We start from the raw sequence: 18890 nt of genomic DNA on the forward strand, positions 1-18890 counted from the left end.
AGTTTACTACTGCTAGTACTGCTAATACTGCTAATACTGCTAATACTGCTAATACTACTGCTACTGCTAATACTGCTACAGCCGCTACCAGTGTGAGTTTACTACTGCTAGTACTGCTAATACTGCTAATACTGCTAATACTACTGCTACTGCTAATACTGCTAATACTACTGCTACTGTTAATACTGCTAATACTACTGCTACAGGCGCTACCAGTGTGAGTTTACTACTACTAATACTATTGATACTAATACTACTGTTACTACTGCGACTGCTAATACTTCTAATACTACTCTTACAACTGCTACCAGTGTGAGTTTACTACTGATACTAAGACTACTGCTAATACTACTAATACTACTGCTACCAGTGTGAGTTTACTACTACTAATACAACTGATACTAATTCTACTGATACTACTAATAATACTGCCACAGCCGCTACCAGTGTGAGTTTATACTAATACTAATACTAATACTACTGATACTGCTAATACTACTGATACTGCTAATACTACTGCTACTACCAGTGTGAGTTTTTACTGATACTACTGCTTCAACTGTTACTGCTACTACTATTAGTACTCCTGTTGCTGTTACTACGATTAGCACTACTGTTACTGCCATCACTACTGCTGCTGCTGCTGTTTATACTGGGACCACTACACCCGATAATACTGCTACTGTTACTGAAACTGATACTTAAACATCTGTTACAACTGTTACAGATATTTTACTGCTTTTTCTACTGTTACTGCAGTTATTACTGGTATTGCAACAACTACTACTTCTAGTACTACTCCTGAAACCACCAGCGGTGCTATTTTCTCTCCTGACGTTAGAAATGGTCCAGCAGCAGTGTTGTTCCTCTGCTGCTCGGCTCTTCCCGTCATCAGTTGGATTTTGTATCTCGTGTGTGTGAACGTGTGAAACAAGTCAGCGACACGCTGTGGGTTAAGAGGTGTGTGTCCCTGTGGAGTCGCCCACACTAACATCTGAGTGTGTTTCAAGGTAAACCGGAGTTTGGAGGAGTCAGGTGAGGAACGTGTTTGTTTGTCTCCATCTATCAATCTGCATCCTTGTAATCCTGGAAACCACTTAAGACTGATGAAATATTCGCCGCGGGCTCCCGGGGGCCCCTGTTTGTTTACTATGTGTGCAAATATGTTTTGATAAGCGTCGTGTCAGAAGTTCTTCTCGTCAGATTAGAGAAACACACAGAGTGGCTCATTAACTATTTAACAGGCAGATTGGAATGTTTCTGGGACATGCATTCATTTACCACTGGGGTGTGTGTGTGTGTGTGTGTGTGTGTGTGTGTGTGTGTGTTTTGGGGGTTTTCCTGCACAAACAGAGGAAGTGATCTGGAAACTCTGCGTGTTGTTTATCTCACGGCCTCGATCAACATACATTAGAATCAATATTAGAATCAAATTTAATTGAAACGACTGTTTCCTGAAAAACATCAGTTGCTAACTTCACTCCGTTACTGCTGATTTAATAAAACTATGGCTGGATTACATTCAGACTTTTCATTTTCACAGGTCACAGGTCATCAATATTAACCCTCGTTACACCTGATTCGGCGAATGCACCATTGACAGGATGATTATTGGTCTTTTTTTCTGATTTTTGAAGTTGAAAAAATGTGGCAGGTGTTCTGTAAATGTTGCCCAACGTGTCCATAAACTATTCCAATAAGATCAATTTAAAGAGAGACATGTTTAATCTTTGACATCATCTGGTGATGCTGCACTGTGTAGTGTCGTGCCATTTCACACACCTCAGCTGTTGACGGTTGCCCCCACAGAGACAGAAGAAGGAGAAGCCCAGAGCATCATGTAGCTGTTGATCTTGGGAGGAAATGTGATAAAACGTCTGCATTTTTTGGTGATGATGCTGTGAAATAAGAGAGTGACTCACATCAAAATGCTGCTGGTCTGTGATCTTAAAGGTCCCATATTGTATAAAGGTTAGATTTCCATTTTTTGATTATAAAGCAGGTCTAGGTTCTATATTAATACTGTGAAAGTATCAAAGCCTCAGTCCACAGAGAAATGCACACAGCCTGTATTCAGAAACTGAGCCTTAAAACCAGCCGTCAGGACTTCTGGAACTTTGTGATGTCACAACAAAGCAGTCACTGCTCTCAGCCACGCCCCAAGCCCCGCCCACCTGGACCCACCATCCAACCTTGTAGGATTTGGTTTCTCTGAGTGTTTACCTGAAATCTGCTATATTTTTTATGGATCACTCAGGAAACAGTCAGCCAATCAGAAGAGAGGCTCAGATCCTCCCCTCTGATTGTTTTTGGTTCTTAAAACCACAAATATATCTTCTTATTGATATCAACACTTTAAATAAAACACAGAAGAAGAGTAACTTATGGGACCTTTAAAGAAAACAATACATGCAGAGTATGTAATCCTCAAACATGCAAATCTCCTTAATTTAAGGAAAATAAAAACTTTTTACCCAACAACCAAAGATTTCAGTTACTGTGATAACAGAGATAACATCCCCTGTAACTGTGTCGAGTCTCTTTGGGCTCAGCTGATTTTCTGAGGATGTTTTCAGGACTCAAAACTTAATCTGAGTTTGCAAGATGTAGCGACAGTTCGCAATTTGTTCTTTAAAATTTTAAATGAAGGTTTTCTCTCAGATCACAGAGTCATCCTGAGGAGAACTCAGCCACATCCACATTCATATCATTACTGTCTGTTTATGTGTCATCCTCTTAGATTATCTGCTGTGTTGAAAAGTGCTAATTAATGAGGGCAAGGCACGAATCCTTAACGGACATGGACATAATAAACACAGCTGGTTTAATTTAGACTAATTATGCATTTTATCACGACGTCAACCGGTGCTCTCTGGTGTTAATTAAAAGTAAAGTTTGATTTTTAATCAAACATGTTACATTTGAGGAATTATCTGGTCAACAGTCGGGTCAGGTTAACAAAAGCTCAATGGGAAAACAGCAGTTTTAAAAAAAGAGATTTTTTTACATCAACAAAAGAAAGAAAGTGCAGCATTATCTGACTTCCAGACTTATCTGTATTATTTTTAGATGTAAATCAAGGGAGGCAGGAAAATCCTGTGTTTGCTTCTGCTGGTTGTTTCTCTGTGACACACATCAGACTCAGCGGGATCTGACCTGAGTATTCAGTTGAAACGTACCCAGTGAGACCCACAAATGTCACAGAGTCATTATTATTGACATATTGCTTGAAATGCAGTATTACGGAGGGAAATGCGGCGGCAGACCTCCTCTCTGCTCCTTGTTCTGGTCTTTGATCGGCGCTGACACACGTCACAGTCAGCAGGATTGGAGGTTATATTCATAAATTTAAAATCGCATCTGTTGACTTTGCAGAGTGAGACTGAGAAACGACAAAATGAGGTGACACACTGCTGACACAACACAACGCTGCGTTACCGTTATTATAATATCTGCTTACCATCACAGAACATGATGCTCTGCGTTGAGTCGAGTTTAATGACGTTCAGTCAGACTGTGATGTCAGCTGCAGTTGTTTACACCTGATAGAGGTGCGTCATGTGACTGCACGATGAGTCAGGTGGTGGCGCTGCAGTTAATAACAAAACACAACAGCTACGACAAAATTCAGAATTAATAACTTTAAAAAGTTTGCAGCAGTACTGGTGGTAGCATTTGTAGTAGCAGTACTGTAGTGTTAACAGCAGTAGCAGTAGTATTTGTATAGTAGTGGCATTATTAGCAGCAGCAGTACTGGTACTAGAAGTTACAACAGTAGCAGAAGAGGCAGTGGTAGTAGAAGTAAAAGTACTAGCAGTGGTGCTTTAGCCGTAGCAGTTGTAATAGAAGTAGTATAGTATTACAAGTGGTAGTAGTGGTTGCAGCAGCACCAGTAGCAGTAGTAGTATACTGTTGTGACAGTACCTGTAGTACCTGTTGTACCAATGGCATTATCAGTGTCAGTAGCTCTATTATGAGTAGTGGCAGTAGGAGTAGTAATCATAGTACAAGTTGCAGCATCAGCAGGTACTTAGCAGTACCAGCCGTGGTAGTACCAGCAGTACCAGCAGTACAAGTAGAGTATTAGTCTCTGTCTGTCTCTCTTCCCTCTCAGATTTCCTGCGAGAGGACACTCCGGTAGGAACTAGTTTCCTGCGAGCGGCGGCACACGATGACGACCAGGGGAGCAATGCGGCCATCACCTACTCACTGTCCAATCAGAAGCCAGCGTACCTGCACATCAACCCCAGTACTGGCTGGATTTATGTCAACCACCCCATCTCACAGGTCGGATACACACCGACAGCCTCTTCACACCACAACAACACTTCATGAAACTGACACTGACAAAAACATTTACAAGCCCCAAACCATAAACCTTCCCCTGAACCTGGTGCTAACGATGACCCTGACACCAAGTCCTTTGAGTTTTAACGTTTTTTGTAAATGAGGACATTTCAAACAAATGTCCTGAATTCCTGAAAATGTCCACACTCTTCAAAAATGTCCTCACTTTTGATGTTGTCACTTTCTAAAATACCCTCCGTTTAACACAGTCATCTTTATTTTCCAACATATCCTCACTTTCAAAAAACATCCCTTCTCTCCAAATGTCCTCTCTTTCCAAAACTCTCTTTAATTTTAAAACGTCTCAAATATTCGTCACTTTAAAAAAAATGTCCAGTCTTTTTTAAATTTCCAGAAATGTCCTCATTTTCCAAAATATCCATGTTTTTTAAAAAGCTTTCCCAATAAAGATCCCCACGCTCCCACATTCTCAAGGTCTAAAACACAAATGCGGTCCTCACAAAGACAGACGAACAAGGACACACACACACGTGTAATATATTCATGCCTGTATCAACTCTCATGTCGCTCCGTTGATAAAATCTCTCTACATAAATAAACATGGAAGCAGAGAGCTGTGCTGTTTAATAACAGCTAACATGTTTGGTATTCATCCACTGAGGGAACACAGAGTGTTGCTGTGTGCATGTTCTTGTAGCTTTAGGTGAGTTTTTGTGTGTTTTTGTGTACAGTATGTTCACAGGATGTGTCGTGTGTATGTATATGTGTGTAGCTCTGGGCTTCGTGGCTTCATGCTAAAACTTCCTTCCTATCAGTCATCTTTTTTCCCCCCACGGTCACCATTTCATTTCTGGCCTGCCTTGTCTATACGACGTGTTTGCAAGTAATAATGGAAACAGGGAGACAACACCAGGGAGAAAAGCAATGAAGAAATATACACAAAGACAGAGGAGGCTGATCCATACGTCCTGTAGCTGGAGGAGGTTATTTTATGTTCAGACCATTTCAGACAAAAAGATCCAGTCTAGTAGAGGTTTAATGAGATTTAGTCAAACCAAATGCTAATAATGAATTAATAAAAATAATTTTATTGGATACCTTTTAGGTCCATCTTCTGATTGAAATTGAAATATTGTTTTATTTTCTGTAGGTAGAAACCAAACATAAGCTCTTCTAGGTTTTATCCAAACATTCAGAATTAAATTTCTTTTTAAAGGTCCCATGTTTTACTCTTCTTCTGTGTTTTATCTGAAGTGTTGATCTCCATCAGAAGATTTATTTGTTGATTTAAGAACCAAAAACCATCTCAGTGTAGTTTTACATCTCCTCTCTCAGGCTTCTCTCTGGAGCTCCAGTAACAACAGGTCAGTCAGCCAATCAGAAGAGAGGATCTGAGCCTCTCTCCTGATTGGCTGACTGTTTTTCAGAGTGATTAAATAAAAATATAGCAGATTTCAGTTAAACACTCAGAGAAACCGAATCCTGCAAGGTTGGATGGTGGGTCCAGGTGGGCGGGGCTTGGGGTGTGGGTGAGGGCGGTGACTGCTTCGTTGTGGCATTGCAAAGTTCCAGAAGTTTTAGGGCTCAGTTTCTGAATACAGGCTGTGTGCATTTCTCTGTGAACTGAGGCTTTGATACTTTCAGAGCTTTAACATAACGTTAGCCATTACAGAATTTGTTTCAGTGCATCTAAAAAAAATCACAAAAATATCAGGCTGTGGTTTCATTCCTTATAGTTTTATTATAGATGTTTTTATTCCATGAAGTCAAAAGAAACTCAGAGGAGGAACTACAAAGAAATGAATGAAGGGATGTAGACAAATAGGTGGAGGTTGCACCACCTCAGTGAAACATTAATGAGGAGCTCCTCCTGGATGGAGGGCTGATGGAGCTGATGATGGACTGGGACAGACAGAGAACAGACTGTATGTGCTGGTTTGTGGTGGTGGTTTACATTTAGTTCATTAAATATGTTCCTCTGCTTTAAAAAATTAATGTTTGATATGACTGAAGTTTTCCACTGCTCTCTGCCAGGTTTTCTTCCTTCCTCAGACGACAGGAAGCTGCTCAGGTCTTCCTGTTCTTGGACTCACTTCTGTGCAGAATTGGCTTTTCCACTGAACTCACTGAGTTTTGGTCCAAATTATTTTGCTTCTCTCGTGTTTCTATGGCCAAGGACTTCACCTCCTTTCAGCTTTGTTCCTAATGACTAACCTCTGCATCTGATTCAGTTTTGTGGTTGGAACACTCTGCAGTGGTGGAGGAAGTGTTCAGACCCTTTAAGTAATGAAACAATACTATACTATGAAAATCCTCCATTACAAGTAAGAGTCCTAGTAAGAGTAAGAGTCCTACAGTGCGGCAAAAGTACAGAAAAATTATCAAGAAAATGTACTTAAAGTATAAAATTAAAAAAATCAAATATAATCCAATGAATAAATAAAAACAGAACATATCAAGATGAAGCTTATTTTCACAATTTTATGTGGGATATTGTCAGGGTGTTTAATCATATTTTATAAAATGATTGTAAAGAATTAAGCTGTTATTAATGAAATATGAAATATATATAATATGAAAATTATTCTTGACAGTATTCACCCAACTGATGTGCACACATGTGCAATGAAGTGATATTTACATGCACTGAATTGTAATAAATGATCTGTTGTACAGATGACAGCACAGTCACAGGGTCATGAGGTCAGAGGTCATGAGGTCTTATTTCCAGCTGCTGCAGCTGCTCTGTTGTTTCCACTGTGAGAAAGATAAAACAGGCTGTTGTGTTAAAAGTTTGATGATTGTCACGATTGTCTGTGTGTTTTCGTCTTTGTTCAAAGTCAAACTGAAAATCCAAAATCTGTCGTCTCGTCTCTGTTCTTCTTCTCTGCCTCTCACTGCCACTGATCTTTTAAACGACACCTCAGTCAATAATTTAGCAAAGGCAGATTCACCCCCCACCCCCCCACTAACGCACCCCTCCCGCCCTCTTTCTTTTTCACTTTTTATGAACAAATCACAAGATCCGCATTTTAACACTTTCTTTTTCCCTTTGCTTGGATATTTATTTATTTTACAAGTGTTGAAAAGCCCATTCTTCTTACAGTCGTCAGAGAGCTACATGGTCGTTATTATATGAGGATAAAAAAGATGAAATGATGATTAGTCCACCAAGTTTTTGTAGGAAACTTTAAGAATGAATAAATCCTTTTTTTGTTCCTGCAGTTTCCTGCTGTTTTATTAAAGTCATGACAGGTCTCTGGACAAATATTCTCCTCAGATTTACAGTTTGTGATTTAAAGATCTGAACCAGGACCTAACACAGAATAACAAAAGCAGCAGCTCTGGATAAATCCTCAGCTCAGACATGTTGCTGTTCTCTGTGCGTGTCCCTGCAGACGTCCAGGATCAACCAGCAGATCGTGGCCTCGGACGGAGGGAACCGCAGCAGCTCCGTGGAGCTGACCGTCATCATCACCAACGTCCACAACCAGCCGCCGCACTGGGAGCAGCCCGAGTACTGGGTCACCGTCCCAGAGAACACTGTCCGTGACGCCAAGATTGTGGTGAGTGACGGAGCAGTGAGCTCTACTCTCAGAGAGGAACTGAGCTTCTCTTCAGATCTGTGGTTCTCAGGTGATTCTGCTTCCTGTCTGAAGAGAACCTGCAGATTTTCTCCATCACCGTTCCAACATGTAGAGAATATTGGTGTGATTCATCTCATTGGTGGTGATCAGAAATATATTTCTATCAAACAAAGACTTCAGTGTAGATTTTGTAGAGAGCTCCGGTGCTGACACTTTGTTCACGACCTCCTTACTGTGGTGCAGAATAATGTAGGTTGCATGAAAAGTTGCTGATCAGGAGGCTGAAGCTCACACTTCTTCTTCTTCTGATCATTATAAGTGGCTCTAAGATCTGAAAAGGCCAAATGTGACACGTAAACCCGGTCCTCCTCCTGCAGCGGAGAGTTCTCCTTTGTTCACATCCTCCTTCACATCTTCGCAGAGCACCCTGAGGAGCTCTTCTCCTTCAGCCCCCTCTCCCTCTCTCCTCCATTCATCTCTCTCTCTCTCTTTCTGTCTTTCTCCCTCTTTCTGTCTCTGTCGATGTCAGCATGTTTAGCCAAGTGCTTCTAAACATTTTCTGCCGAGCAAACAACAATCCTGCCACCAGAGTCTGTCTCACCTGACTGGCTCCAACTAACACACATACTCACACACACACATGCACACTCACACACACACACACAAACACACACGCCTGTATACCTCTGGTGATTTTCTCTCTTTTGATCCCTTCATCCTAATTTGCTCTCTTTTCCTAAGCCGCTGGTTTAGAAGGTGGAGGAGTTTTTACCCTCCAGCTGCTCGATTTCATGGAGGTTAGTCAGTTTTCAAACAGTTGTAGGGCGTGTGTGTGTGTGTGTGTGGGTGGGTGTGTAATCCCGTGTAAGCTCGTGTGTGTTTACGACTGTGAACCTGTGCTGTATTTAATCTTTCCTCCTCCTCTGTTTCGACCTCATGTTATTCAGGAAAAGACTGAAAATGATGACGGCAACGGTGGTGATGATGATGATGATAATGATGATGCCGATGATTGGAGGTTGTCACACCCACAGCTCCCTCTGTCAGAGGTGATTGACAGGAGAGAGAGATAATTACACCTGCTGTCAGGGCATCACAATGGACTCTCATCACCTCAGAAAAACAGACGCCTGATTACTGTGTTTAACCTGACAGAGGCTGGAGGAGAGAGGGAGGGAGTGATGGAGGGAGGGAGGAGGAGAGAAGAGGAGGAGGAGGGGAGAGAAGGAGTGATGGAGGGAGGGAGAGAGGGAGGAGGAGGGGGAGTCAAATGTAGGAAACAGAAAGAGAGATTTTGTGTCTTCAAGTCCTTACATTTATCAGTGTCACCAGTTAACGAGCATTAGTGATAATTAGTGATGAGTTTGGTGAAGTGGGAAATATCTGTAATATTTTCCAAGTTATGCTGAATAATAATAATAATAAAACTGGACAATGTGCATCATTTAATTTTCTCCTCTTCAGCAAGCTCCATGTGCAGAACTGTATCTACGAACCAGTAGCTACCGTGTGTGTCAGAGCCTGATCCGTCTGATTCCCCAGAGCCACTGAGCTCCATCGTTTCCACACACACTGGAGTTTACTCTGACTCAGTCCCACACACACCGTCCTGCTGCCTCAAATACTCAGGAAACCACCAAATGTGAATTAATCCGCCGCTGAAAATAGTCCCGGACTTTTTTTTTTTTTAAAAAAAAAAGGGGGACAAGCTAAAACCAAAATCCTTGTACGTTTGGATTGTGTTGACATGATTTTGTGTTGAGAAACACGTTTGTTGTGGATCAGTTGGAACACTTCTCCAAACAGGTGACATGCACAAATCATTGAATATGGCAGAAATGCCCCCTCCCTCCTCTTCCTCCTCCTCCTCCTTCTTGCTCCTTCCTCTTCTCCGCGGTGTTAATTGCACTGAGTAGGAACTCTTGTTTTAAATTTAGCAGCGTTAATAAGGTCTGTTAATTATATTGTTAACGAGGTAGAGGGAGGGAGACGCTGCAGAGGTGGGAGCTGCTGTGTGTGTGTGTGTGTGTGTGTGTGTGTGTATGTGTGTGTTACATCTCCATATAAATAAGCTGAAGTCATCTCCTGCTTTCATGTGTGAGTGTGCAAGTTTCATGTTATAATAGTCTCATCATCAGCTGACTTCCTGCTGTTCACCTCCTCTTCCTGTTGATGACTGTTACACAGACTCTCTCTCTCTGTCTCACTCTCTCTCTCTCTCTCTCTCTCTGTAAAAAAAAAGAAAATGTATATGTTGGCTTTTAAAATATTTTCTTCTAACCTCTTTTAAAAAGAGGAAAGCCTTAAAAAAATATGCAATATATAGTTTTAAAAAGTTCAAATTGATTTCAAAAATCGAATGATTTAATGTAGTGTATTTGTTTAGTGTATAAGTCTAGCATGACCCCCCCGTGACAAATGGATAATTCCTCTTAGAGAGACCAAAGTAAAGCATTAGTTCAAACTCATGATCTGACCTACTTGGTACCAGACATGATAAATCATAGTCACTGAACGTAGTCTGGAGTTTTGCAGAATCGTCCAGTATAAAGGTTCTTGATAGAGGTGAGGAAACTACTGTTTGCTTCAGGTCGTTAACATGAAAACTTGTGGCGTCCATGCTGTTGAACGATGTGCTCGGTAGGTGTCTGCCAGGCACTGAATAATTGCCCCCAATCCTGATGAAAACACCTATGGTACGTGCATACATGTGCACATACAAGAACATGTGGTGCAGTTAATGGTCCTGGTTTGTGTGTTTGAAAATATGGTCACCCTCACTATACGGTACAAATTTTATCCACTGGACGATCCAAACGAGCCCATAGTTCGTCTGTCGGCAGGTTATTATGACCCATAGTTAGGTTTTGTTGTTGGCGACACCTAGTGGCAAAGGGGAAAGTGCAGTGATGTAGTTTATGTTTCTATTATCAGTGACTGTTCATTGTTATTATTGTAACCGTGACAACAAAGATCGTCTAATATTGCGGAAGCATCTTTTCCTAAACCTAACCAAGACATGACTGTTATTATAGTAACCATGGTGATGAAGGTAGGGGTTTATTGTTGTAACCATGACAACCAAGGTCTGGTGTGCCTGCCGCCATTAGAGGAGACCCCCCTGAGGGTCGTATCAGAGGGTTGTTGGTTGTGATTCTCATAGATGACACTTTATTAAACCCAAACCATCTGCGGTATTAATCTAAAATTAATCATTTTCAGCTTTAGACTGAAACTTTACCAAATCAAGACTTAAAGACTAAAAATTATTACATTTAATATGAGGCATAATTATATAACATGCACTGCTAACACTGTTAGCATTTTAGCATTTGAAGCCGACAGGATGATCTGTATCCCAGCTGCTGAATCACACTCAGCACCAGCCGCACCAGCTGAGAGCGACCTGCTGCGATATCTCCACGGGCGTTAATCTGTGTGGGAGAAGATGGCAGACACTGATCATCTTAGCTTCAGCGCTCATGTTTAATGAGATGATTTGTCATTAGCACTGATTCCTCGCGCTCCACTGCCTCGGCCTGCTGCGAGGCACGTCCACGCTCCACTACCCGAGGAGGGCCAGCGCGTCCTGACATGACTCCTCACCTGCAAACTGGACGGCTGCTGCTGAGCCTCAGTGTCTGTTCAGATTAAAATCTCTCTCAGAATTTTAAATGATATGTCAACACATTTTAATTACATAGTTAATATGAAGTGTGGTAAAAATTCAGCTCATAGAAACAGATCCCCTCCAGAAATATTCAGCTGTTTCACTCTGAACTTTGATGCTGGCGTGTGGTTGTGTTCCCCCGTGTTCATGTGAGTGTGTGTTGGCCTCCTGACGCTGAGAGGCTGGTAATCAAGAGACAGGGGCCCAGAGCTGGTCACTGACAGAGGGAGAGGGCTGAGAGGGTTTTGGTGTTGCAAGTGGCCGACAGCGTTTCTCACTCAGTGTTTCTCTGTGAGGAAACATGTTACCTCTGCTGGAAACAGTTTGGAGTTGCTGGAAGGTGAATTTTTTTTTCTATTTTAACAGAGGCTAACAGTTCCCCTCTGCTTCTAGTCTTACTGCTAAGCTAGGCTAATCACGTTCTGAACCTGGAGGGGTCTCATCATGTTTCCCAGAACCACCTCATGTTGTGGAGGTCAAGGTCAAATAAACACCTGAGTCGCTGGTTCTCTGAAAGGGGCGGGCCTGTCGGAGCCTCCTCCAGCAGTTTGAATTACACGGTGTCAGATAGAGACGTCACGATACCGAACATCATGATTCTCGATACCACAGCAAAAAACAGAAAACAACAGAGGCGGCTGCAGACATAGCTAACAAAGCTAACAGCTAACACACACCTCCATATAATCAGTGTACAGCAGTAGTTTAACGACAGAACTACGGTGTGAAAATATTCATTTAAAAAAGTCAGAGTTATATTTTAACAAACACCAAACCTCCTAACAAAGAACAAACACCGTCACATTTTCAGAATTTTGGCATCAACCTGGTACCGAAGTGTCTCTTGGGCTCTTGTGACGTCTCTGGTGTCAGATTAACGTGCAGACTGCAGCAGCACAAAGTGTAACATGCACAGAGAGAGAGAGAGAGGGTAAGAAATGTGCATCTTGTTCCTCCTCTCAGTCTTTATATCTTATGCACAAAGAAAATAAAATCAGTTTAATAAATTATGAAACACCGTGACGGCCGGTTTAAAGTTGCTGAGTAGATTCTTCTCAGATCAGATCAGTCTATAAAACCTGACCAACACTGCTTCCCTGTGTTATCAGTTTTCATTCATGCTAACTGCACAGATGAATCAATAAACATATCCAGCAAAAACCATCACATGTGAGCTCATACTAATCAAATCTGATTCCTCCAGTGTGTGCAGTGTTGGCTGTATTAACCCAGGCAGCAGAGTCTGCTCTCTAATAATGTTCAATGATGAAACCGATGTGAAAACGTGTCTGCAGCTTCTCTGCAAGGCCGGCAGATCGTCTCTCGTGCTCACGATGGTCATTAAGACTTCAAGAAGTTTCAGAATCCATCAGTGGTGCAGCCTGGGAGTTTTCCTCCTGCGTCTCGCCTCGCTCTCTCACATGCTCTCGCTCTCTGAATATCGCACGAGCCCGCAGCTCTCTCCACAGATGTGCTGTCGATGAAGCCTCGAGGGACAGTGACGTAAAAGACAGAAAGCATCAGCAGAACAGGTAGATGGAGCAGCAGTGTTGTTGTGACAGATAATCCTGGAGATTTTATTTAAAAACCTTTTCTATTGTTGTTCTCTCTTGCGGTGAAAATACAATTGTTTGTTAGTGTGTGTGTGTGTGTGTGTGTGTGTGTGTGTGTGTGTGTGTGTGTGTGTGTCTGTGTGTGCGCGCGTGTGTGTTGGTGACATCACTCAGCCTTGGAAAACACAGTCATCGGGAGTGTGTGGTCAGGAATGACAAGAGTCTTAAAAGCTATCTTTCACCACACACACACACACACACACACACACACACACACACACACACAGTCTCTAAGGTCAGCTTAATCTACTGCCAAGAGAATAACATGAGTCTTAAAAGCTCTGCTGCTGTTGAATGTACAGGTCAGGACATCACTCTCACACACACACACACACACACACACACACACACAGAACCAAACACATATTTTCTAGCAAATTCACACAATGAAAAACATCAGCAAAGGAGAAACTGGAACCTTTTTAGGTGGTAGACAGTCCTGCTCTGCTTCTTGTCCATAGAAGGACTGAACTGAACTGAACTGAACTGAACTGAACTGAACTGAACTGAACTGACGCTTCAACCGTTCAGACGTCGGACTCGTTGAACTGTGATTGTGTATTTTAGGGTGTCATTTTTCTGCTGAGTGTTGTGGATGATGGATCTTGGAAGCTGCTGAAGCCGTTGGAGCAGTTCACGAAAATGAACGAGCGCAGCGACGACATCATGCAGCTGCGATGATGTCATCATGAACCAGGACAGAGTCGTCTTTGGTCGTCTCAGAAACGGAGAGAAATCTTACCTGTGCACTTGAAGCTTGTGGGGAACAGAGACCTGCAGGGATGAATATCACTTTCTGGTGTTTGAAGCCTAAACACAACCAGCAGCAGTAAAAAGCTCATGTTAGGCTGTAAACCAACGACCCCACGGTCACATGACTTCACCGTCACCACCACTCACCTTCAGCCTGTAGTCTGATTCAGCTCTGAGCTCTTCTACAGAAGCCTTTCCTCTGACAGAGTTAGTGACAGTCTGTAGAAACACAGCGAGGCTGTAAAGGTGGACTGGTGAGGAGGTCGGTTTCATGTTGGACTGATGACGTTTAACGTCCCCGACAACCTCTGTCGTCTCATCTAGACTCTTGTTAGCAACCGGCCTTTTTTAACAGATGGAGAAGCTTCTAGAATCAGGACTGAGGGATTTACTGACGGGTTTTATCTTGTACAATAAAACATGAAAATATATTTATATGGTGTTAAAAACAGACCTGATTTCAATCGTCTAACAAAAAAGACATTCAGAAAATGGATAAACTTTGGGACGAGGGAACAGGAAGTGTTAAAATGCAGCTAATGTCTGGGTTTTAGGACTCAGTCCTGCAGCACTCTATATACACAGGTTGGGAGTGCTGCATATTTTGGCCCATTATACTTCTATTAATCCAAAATTCTCCACTCCACTGCGCTATATAAAAAAAGTTCATATGTAGCAGGTGAGTGACATAATCTCTCATTTTTATTCGCTTTTATTGTGAAAGTAACAGGTTTTTTTCATACTGAGAAAAAGAGAGAATTTAAAAGTCTGTAAAACTCTCCATGACCTCACCGATCAGCCAGGTATGGAGATGTGTGTCATTCAATGTGAAATCTCATTGGCTGGCCCATGCAGCTGTCTTCAGGTGTGTGATAAAACAATAAGTGTGTGTATTGGAATAATTGACAGCCGCCTCTAACTCCGCCCACCTCTCTCTGCCGTCAGACCATCAAGGCGACGTCTCCGCTCGGTGACCCGCGGGTGACCTACAACCTGGAGGAGGGCCAGGTGCCGGAGACCAACATGCCGGTGCGGTTCTACATCAAGCCGAACCGGGCCGACGGCTCGGCGTCCATCCTGGTGGCCGAGAACCTGGACTACGAGACGACCCGCTTCTTCACGCTCAGGGTACGGGTGCAGAACGTCGCCGCCGTCCCGCTGGCCTCCTTCACCACCGTCTACATCAACGTCACAGGTGAGACGGGGCGGGAGTGTGTGTGTTACAGCGTCACTCCACAGGAGTAAGGGAGCCGGGATGTGTCAATCCAGGGATCATATGTGATAACATTTAACGTTTAGATTCCAAATCGATTCATGATTAAAACACGATGGTAACAAGTCAAATATTATATGACGGAATATATCTCATGCGTGGGGGTCAGAGGTGAATACGCACCGTTAATTTGCAGCTAGTTTCTAAGTTACATCAGTGAGCTGTGATCACATGATCAGCTGTTAGACTGACTGTGAACGGTTTGTTGAGAATATGACGCAGCAGCAGACGAACATCAGCTCAGTGACGTCAGACGACGCCATGATGTAGCAGGTTGTACCAGCAGCAGGTGAGTGAACACAGGTGGTTTGTGTTTGAATGAATCATTTACTGACCTGTGTCGAGCAAGTTATACCACATTGGAAACAGGCAGGTGGAGGTCAAGATAAGCTAACAGGCTAGGCTATGAAAACTCAGCTAAGCTAACAGGCTAGGCTATGAAAACTCAGCTAAGTTAACAGGCTAGGCTATGAAAACTCAGCTAAGTTAACAGGTTAGACTATGGAAACATAGCTAAGCTAACAGGCTAGGCTATGAAAACCTAGCTAAGCTAACAGGCTAGGCTATGAAAACTCAGCTAAATTAACAGGTTAGACTATGGAAACATAGCTAAGCTAAAAGGCTAGGCTATGAAAACCTAGCTAAGCTAACAGGGTAGGCTATGAAAACTCAGCTAAGTTAACAGGTTAGACTATGGAAACATAGCTAAGCTAAAAGGCTAGGCTATGAAAACGTAGCTAAGCTAACAGGCTAGGCTATGAAAACCTAGCTAAGCTAACAGGCTAGGCTATGTTGCTGTGTAAAGGCATCACAGATAAAGAACGTCAGAAGAGTGAAAGATGAATGAAAAGATGTTTTTGACTTTCATCTCTATTATTTATTAATTTGAGTCATTCTGGGCTATCGGCAGCTAAAGGGAACTTTTAAGTTGGAATCAATTTTAGTGTTTTACTCAATGCATGATTGACATTTGGAAATCAATCAGTTCACCTCTGACCTTTTCATTTGTTTTTATCAGCTCTGTCATGACAGATGCTTTAGTGATGATCAGATCTTAAAGAGGTGCAAAGCTGCAGGTAACGTGGGTCTGATCGAGCTCCTTCTTCCTCCAGGTTATTAAAAACTAAAGTCATGGCAGGAAAAAATGTAAACCAGCGCTGTTACCAGACAGAAAAATAATGGTTGATTTTAATTGTGATTCTAATGTTCATGGATTATTTTGTACACGGTCGAGGCAGATGCCCCCCACCCTGAGCCCGGTTCTATTGGAGGTTTCTTCCTGTTAAAAGGGAGTTTTTCCTCCCCCCTGTCGCCAAGTGCTGCTCTTTGTGGGAACTGTTGGGTTTTTCTCTATAACAAAGTAAGGTAACCTGACCTGACCCTGTAAAGAGCCTTGAGATAATGTAGATTTGTTGCTATACAGATAAAATTGAATTGAATGGATCCTCCAAAAACACTGAGGCTTTAGATCAGTCAGTGCTTCACTTAGTAGAATAATACATGTCACCATCAGTTTCTGGGCAGTGTTCGGCTCTGACCAGTGGAGGGAAAGCAGTGACAGGAAGTCAGTCATAATGAGCGGCGCTGCAGGAAAATAACAAGTAATGAAGTGTAGTTAAACAAAAACAAAAAACAAGAAGGCAGCAGCAGCTGGTGGTGGTGGTGGTGGTGGTGCGAGCTCCACATCGCCTCATTTCAACAGTGACTCATTTTCCAATCAGCCTCTGTAGGCGGGAAGAGAGAGGGAACGAGGAGAAAACACTTCCTGACTTTGATTGGCTTTGAACAAACCCACATCGGACGCTGTAATTGGCTTAGTGGAGCTTGAAAGTGAGCTGACAAGCTGCTTTGTGGACTCTTCAGGGTGTTTGGAGGATAATTCCTCACTAATAACTCAGTTTTCATTTAGCGAGCGGAGACACAGTCCAACCCCACGTCATGACGGACTTCAGCTCTCAGACTGTCTGGTTCTCGTTCCTCCTGTAGATGATCTTTACTTTTTAATCTCCGTCACTGGTGTAAATGCTGCAAAAAGCACAAACTTCTTTCTGTCTTTCTTGCTCTTCTTTCTCTCCGTCTTTCTTTGTGTGTCTGTCTATTTCTTGCTCAGTTTTCTCATCAGTTTTTAATCCAGTTTAATCAGCTTTCATGGACATGACAGACTGTTTGTGTTCTCCTGCCAGATCCTTCAACAACAAGACAACAAAAAGACAAATTTAGAAAAAAAATTGATGACGATTTTCATTCATTTTCTTTTCTTTCCTTCCTCAGACGTGAACGACAACGTTCCTTTCTTCCTGTCGTCCACCTATGAGGCCACGGTCCCTGAAGGGGCGGAGATCGGCACATCGGTGGCCCAGGTGTCGGCCACAGACCTGGACTCTGGTCTGCACGGGATGGTGAGCAACACCGACACCTGCGCTGATTATTCTTCAACTTCCTCTTTTTTTCTCTACCTGAGCTTCCTCTTCCTCCCCTCGCTCCTCCTCCTCAGATCCACTATGTGATCCTGAAGGACGAGAGCGGAGACTCTCAGTTCTTCAGCATCGACCCGCGCAGCGGCGTCATCGTCACCCGAGCCTCCTTCGACCGCGAACAGAAAGCCTCGTACCTGATCGAGGTGCAGTCGCAGGACGGCTCCGAGTCGGCCCGACCAGGCCAGCAGGGACAGCCCAACACTGGTAACACACACACACACACACACACACACACACGTTTGTTGAATTCAGATTTGTTGAGTAAACTCGGTGTCGTTCCATCAGACACGGCGTACGTCAGGATCTTCATCACCGACGTCAACGACAACGCTCCGGTGTTCGCCCAGCCGGTGTACGAGGTGAGCGTGGAGGAAGACAAGGAGGTCGGCTTCGTCCTCATCACAGTCACCGCCAACGACGAGGATGAAGGTGAGGATGAAGGTTTTCAGCTGTGAAGTCAGTTTTCAGATCAGATTGTGTTTTTGTTTTGTCTTCCTTCCTCTTGTTTCCTCGTCTGCTCTGTTGTCGAAGTTCTCACAGGACTTGTTGCTCAGAAATGAAGATGTGCGTCATGTGTTGGCGTCGAGTTGTGTTGCGGTCCTGACACCTCACAGCTGATTATACCAGGAGACAGTTTGGAGCGAGATGATGATGAAGATCTAGTTTTCTATCCTCCTCCTCTTTTCTTCTTTCCTCCGTCTCTCCTCAGGAGAGATGGATGGACTGGCTTAAATACTGTTACAGGCTGTAACTCCTGGTTGAAGTCTCCTTTCCTCCTCACCTCCCCCTCCTTTTTCCTTTCTTCTCCTGTCTTCCCTCTCCTCTTCTCATTTTCTCTCCTCTCCTCCTTTTCTGTCCTATTCTCTCATCTTCTTGGTTCCACTCTGACTTTCTCCTCCTCTTGGCCTCTTTTTTCCTCTTTTCCTCCCCTTGTTCCCTTTTCCGTCTCCTCCTCTCTTCTCTTCTTTCTTCTCCCTCTTTCCTGTCCTCCTCTCCTCTCCTTCTCTTGTCCTCTCCTCCTGTCCTCCTCCTCTCTTCTCTTCCCCCTCTCTCCTCCTCTCCTCTCCTCTCCTCCTCTCTCTCCTCCCCCTCTCCTCTCCTCTCCTCTCTCTCCTCCTCCTCCTCTCCTCTCTCTCCTCCCCTCCTCCTCTCTTCTTCTCTGGCTGTCACAGCTTGTTAGCGAGTGCTGCTGCTCCCTTGAGGTTGACA

The 18890-nt window shown here is 43.2% G+C and overlaps 1 protein-coding gene across 1 annotated transcript in view; it reads left to right on the plus strand.

Moving 5' to 3' along the window:
* The window catches only part of LOC139612974 (neural-cadherin), a 133335-nt gene that overhangs the window by 77277 nt on the left and 37168 nt on the right, over window positions 1–18890 (plus strand). Inside the window, exons 11-16 of the mRNA XM_071469181.1 lie at window positions 4115–4287; window positions 7707–7874; window positions 14877–15126; window positions 17476–17603; window positions 17699–17885; window positions 17967–18110. Of these exons, the coding sequence (XP_071325282.1) occupies window positions 4115–4287; window positions 7707–7874; window positions 14877–15126; window positions 17476–17603; window positions 17699–17885; window positions 17967–18110 (1050 nt within the window). The remainder of the gene's footprint in view (window positions 1–4114; window positions 4288–7706; window positions 7875–14876; window positions 15127–17475; window positions 17604–17698; window positions 17886–17966; window positions 18111–18890) is intronic.

This window comes from Trachinotus anak, unplaced genomic scaffold, assembly GCF_046630095.1.
Source record: "Trachinotus anak isolate AG129_WGS33_773 ecotype Australia unplaced genomic scaffold, CSIRO_AGI_Tana_v1 ptg000032l, whole genome shotgun sequence".
NCBI lineage: Eukaryota > Metazoa > Chordata > Actinopteri > Carangiformes > Carangidae > Trachinotus > Trachinotus anak.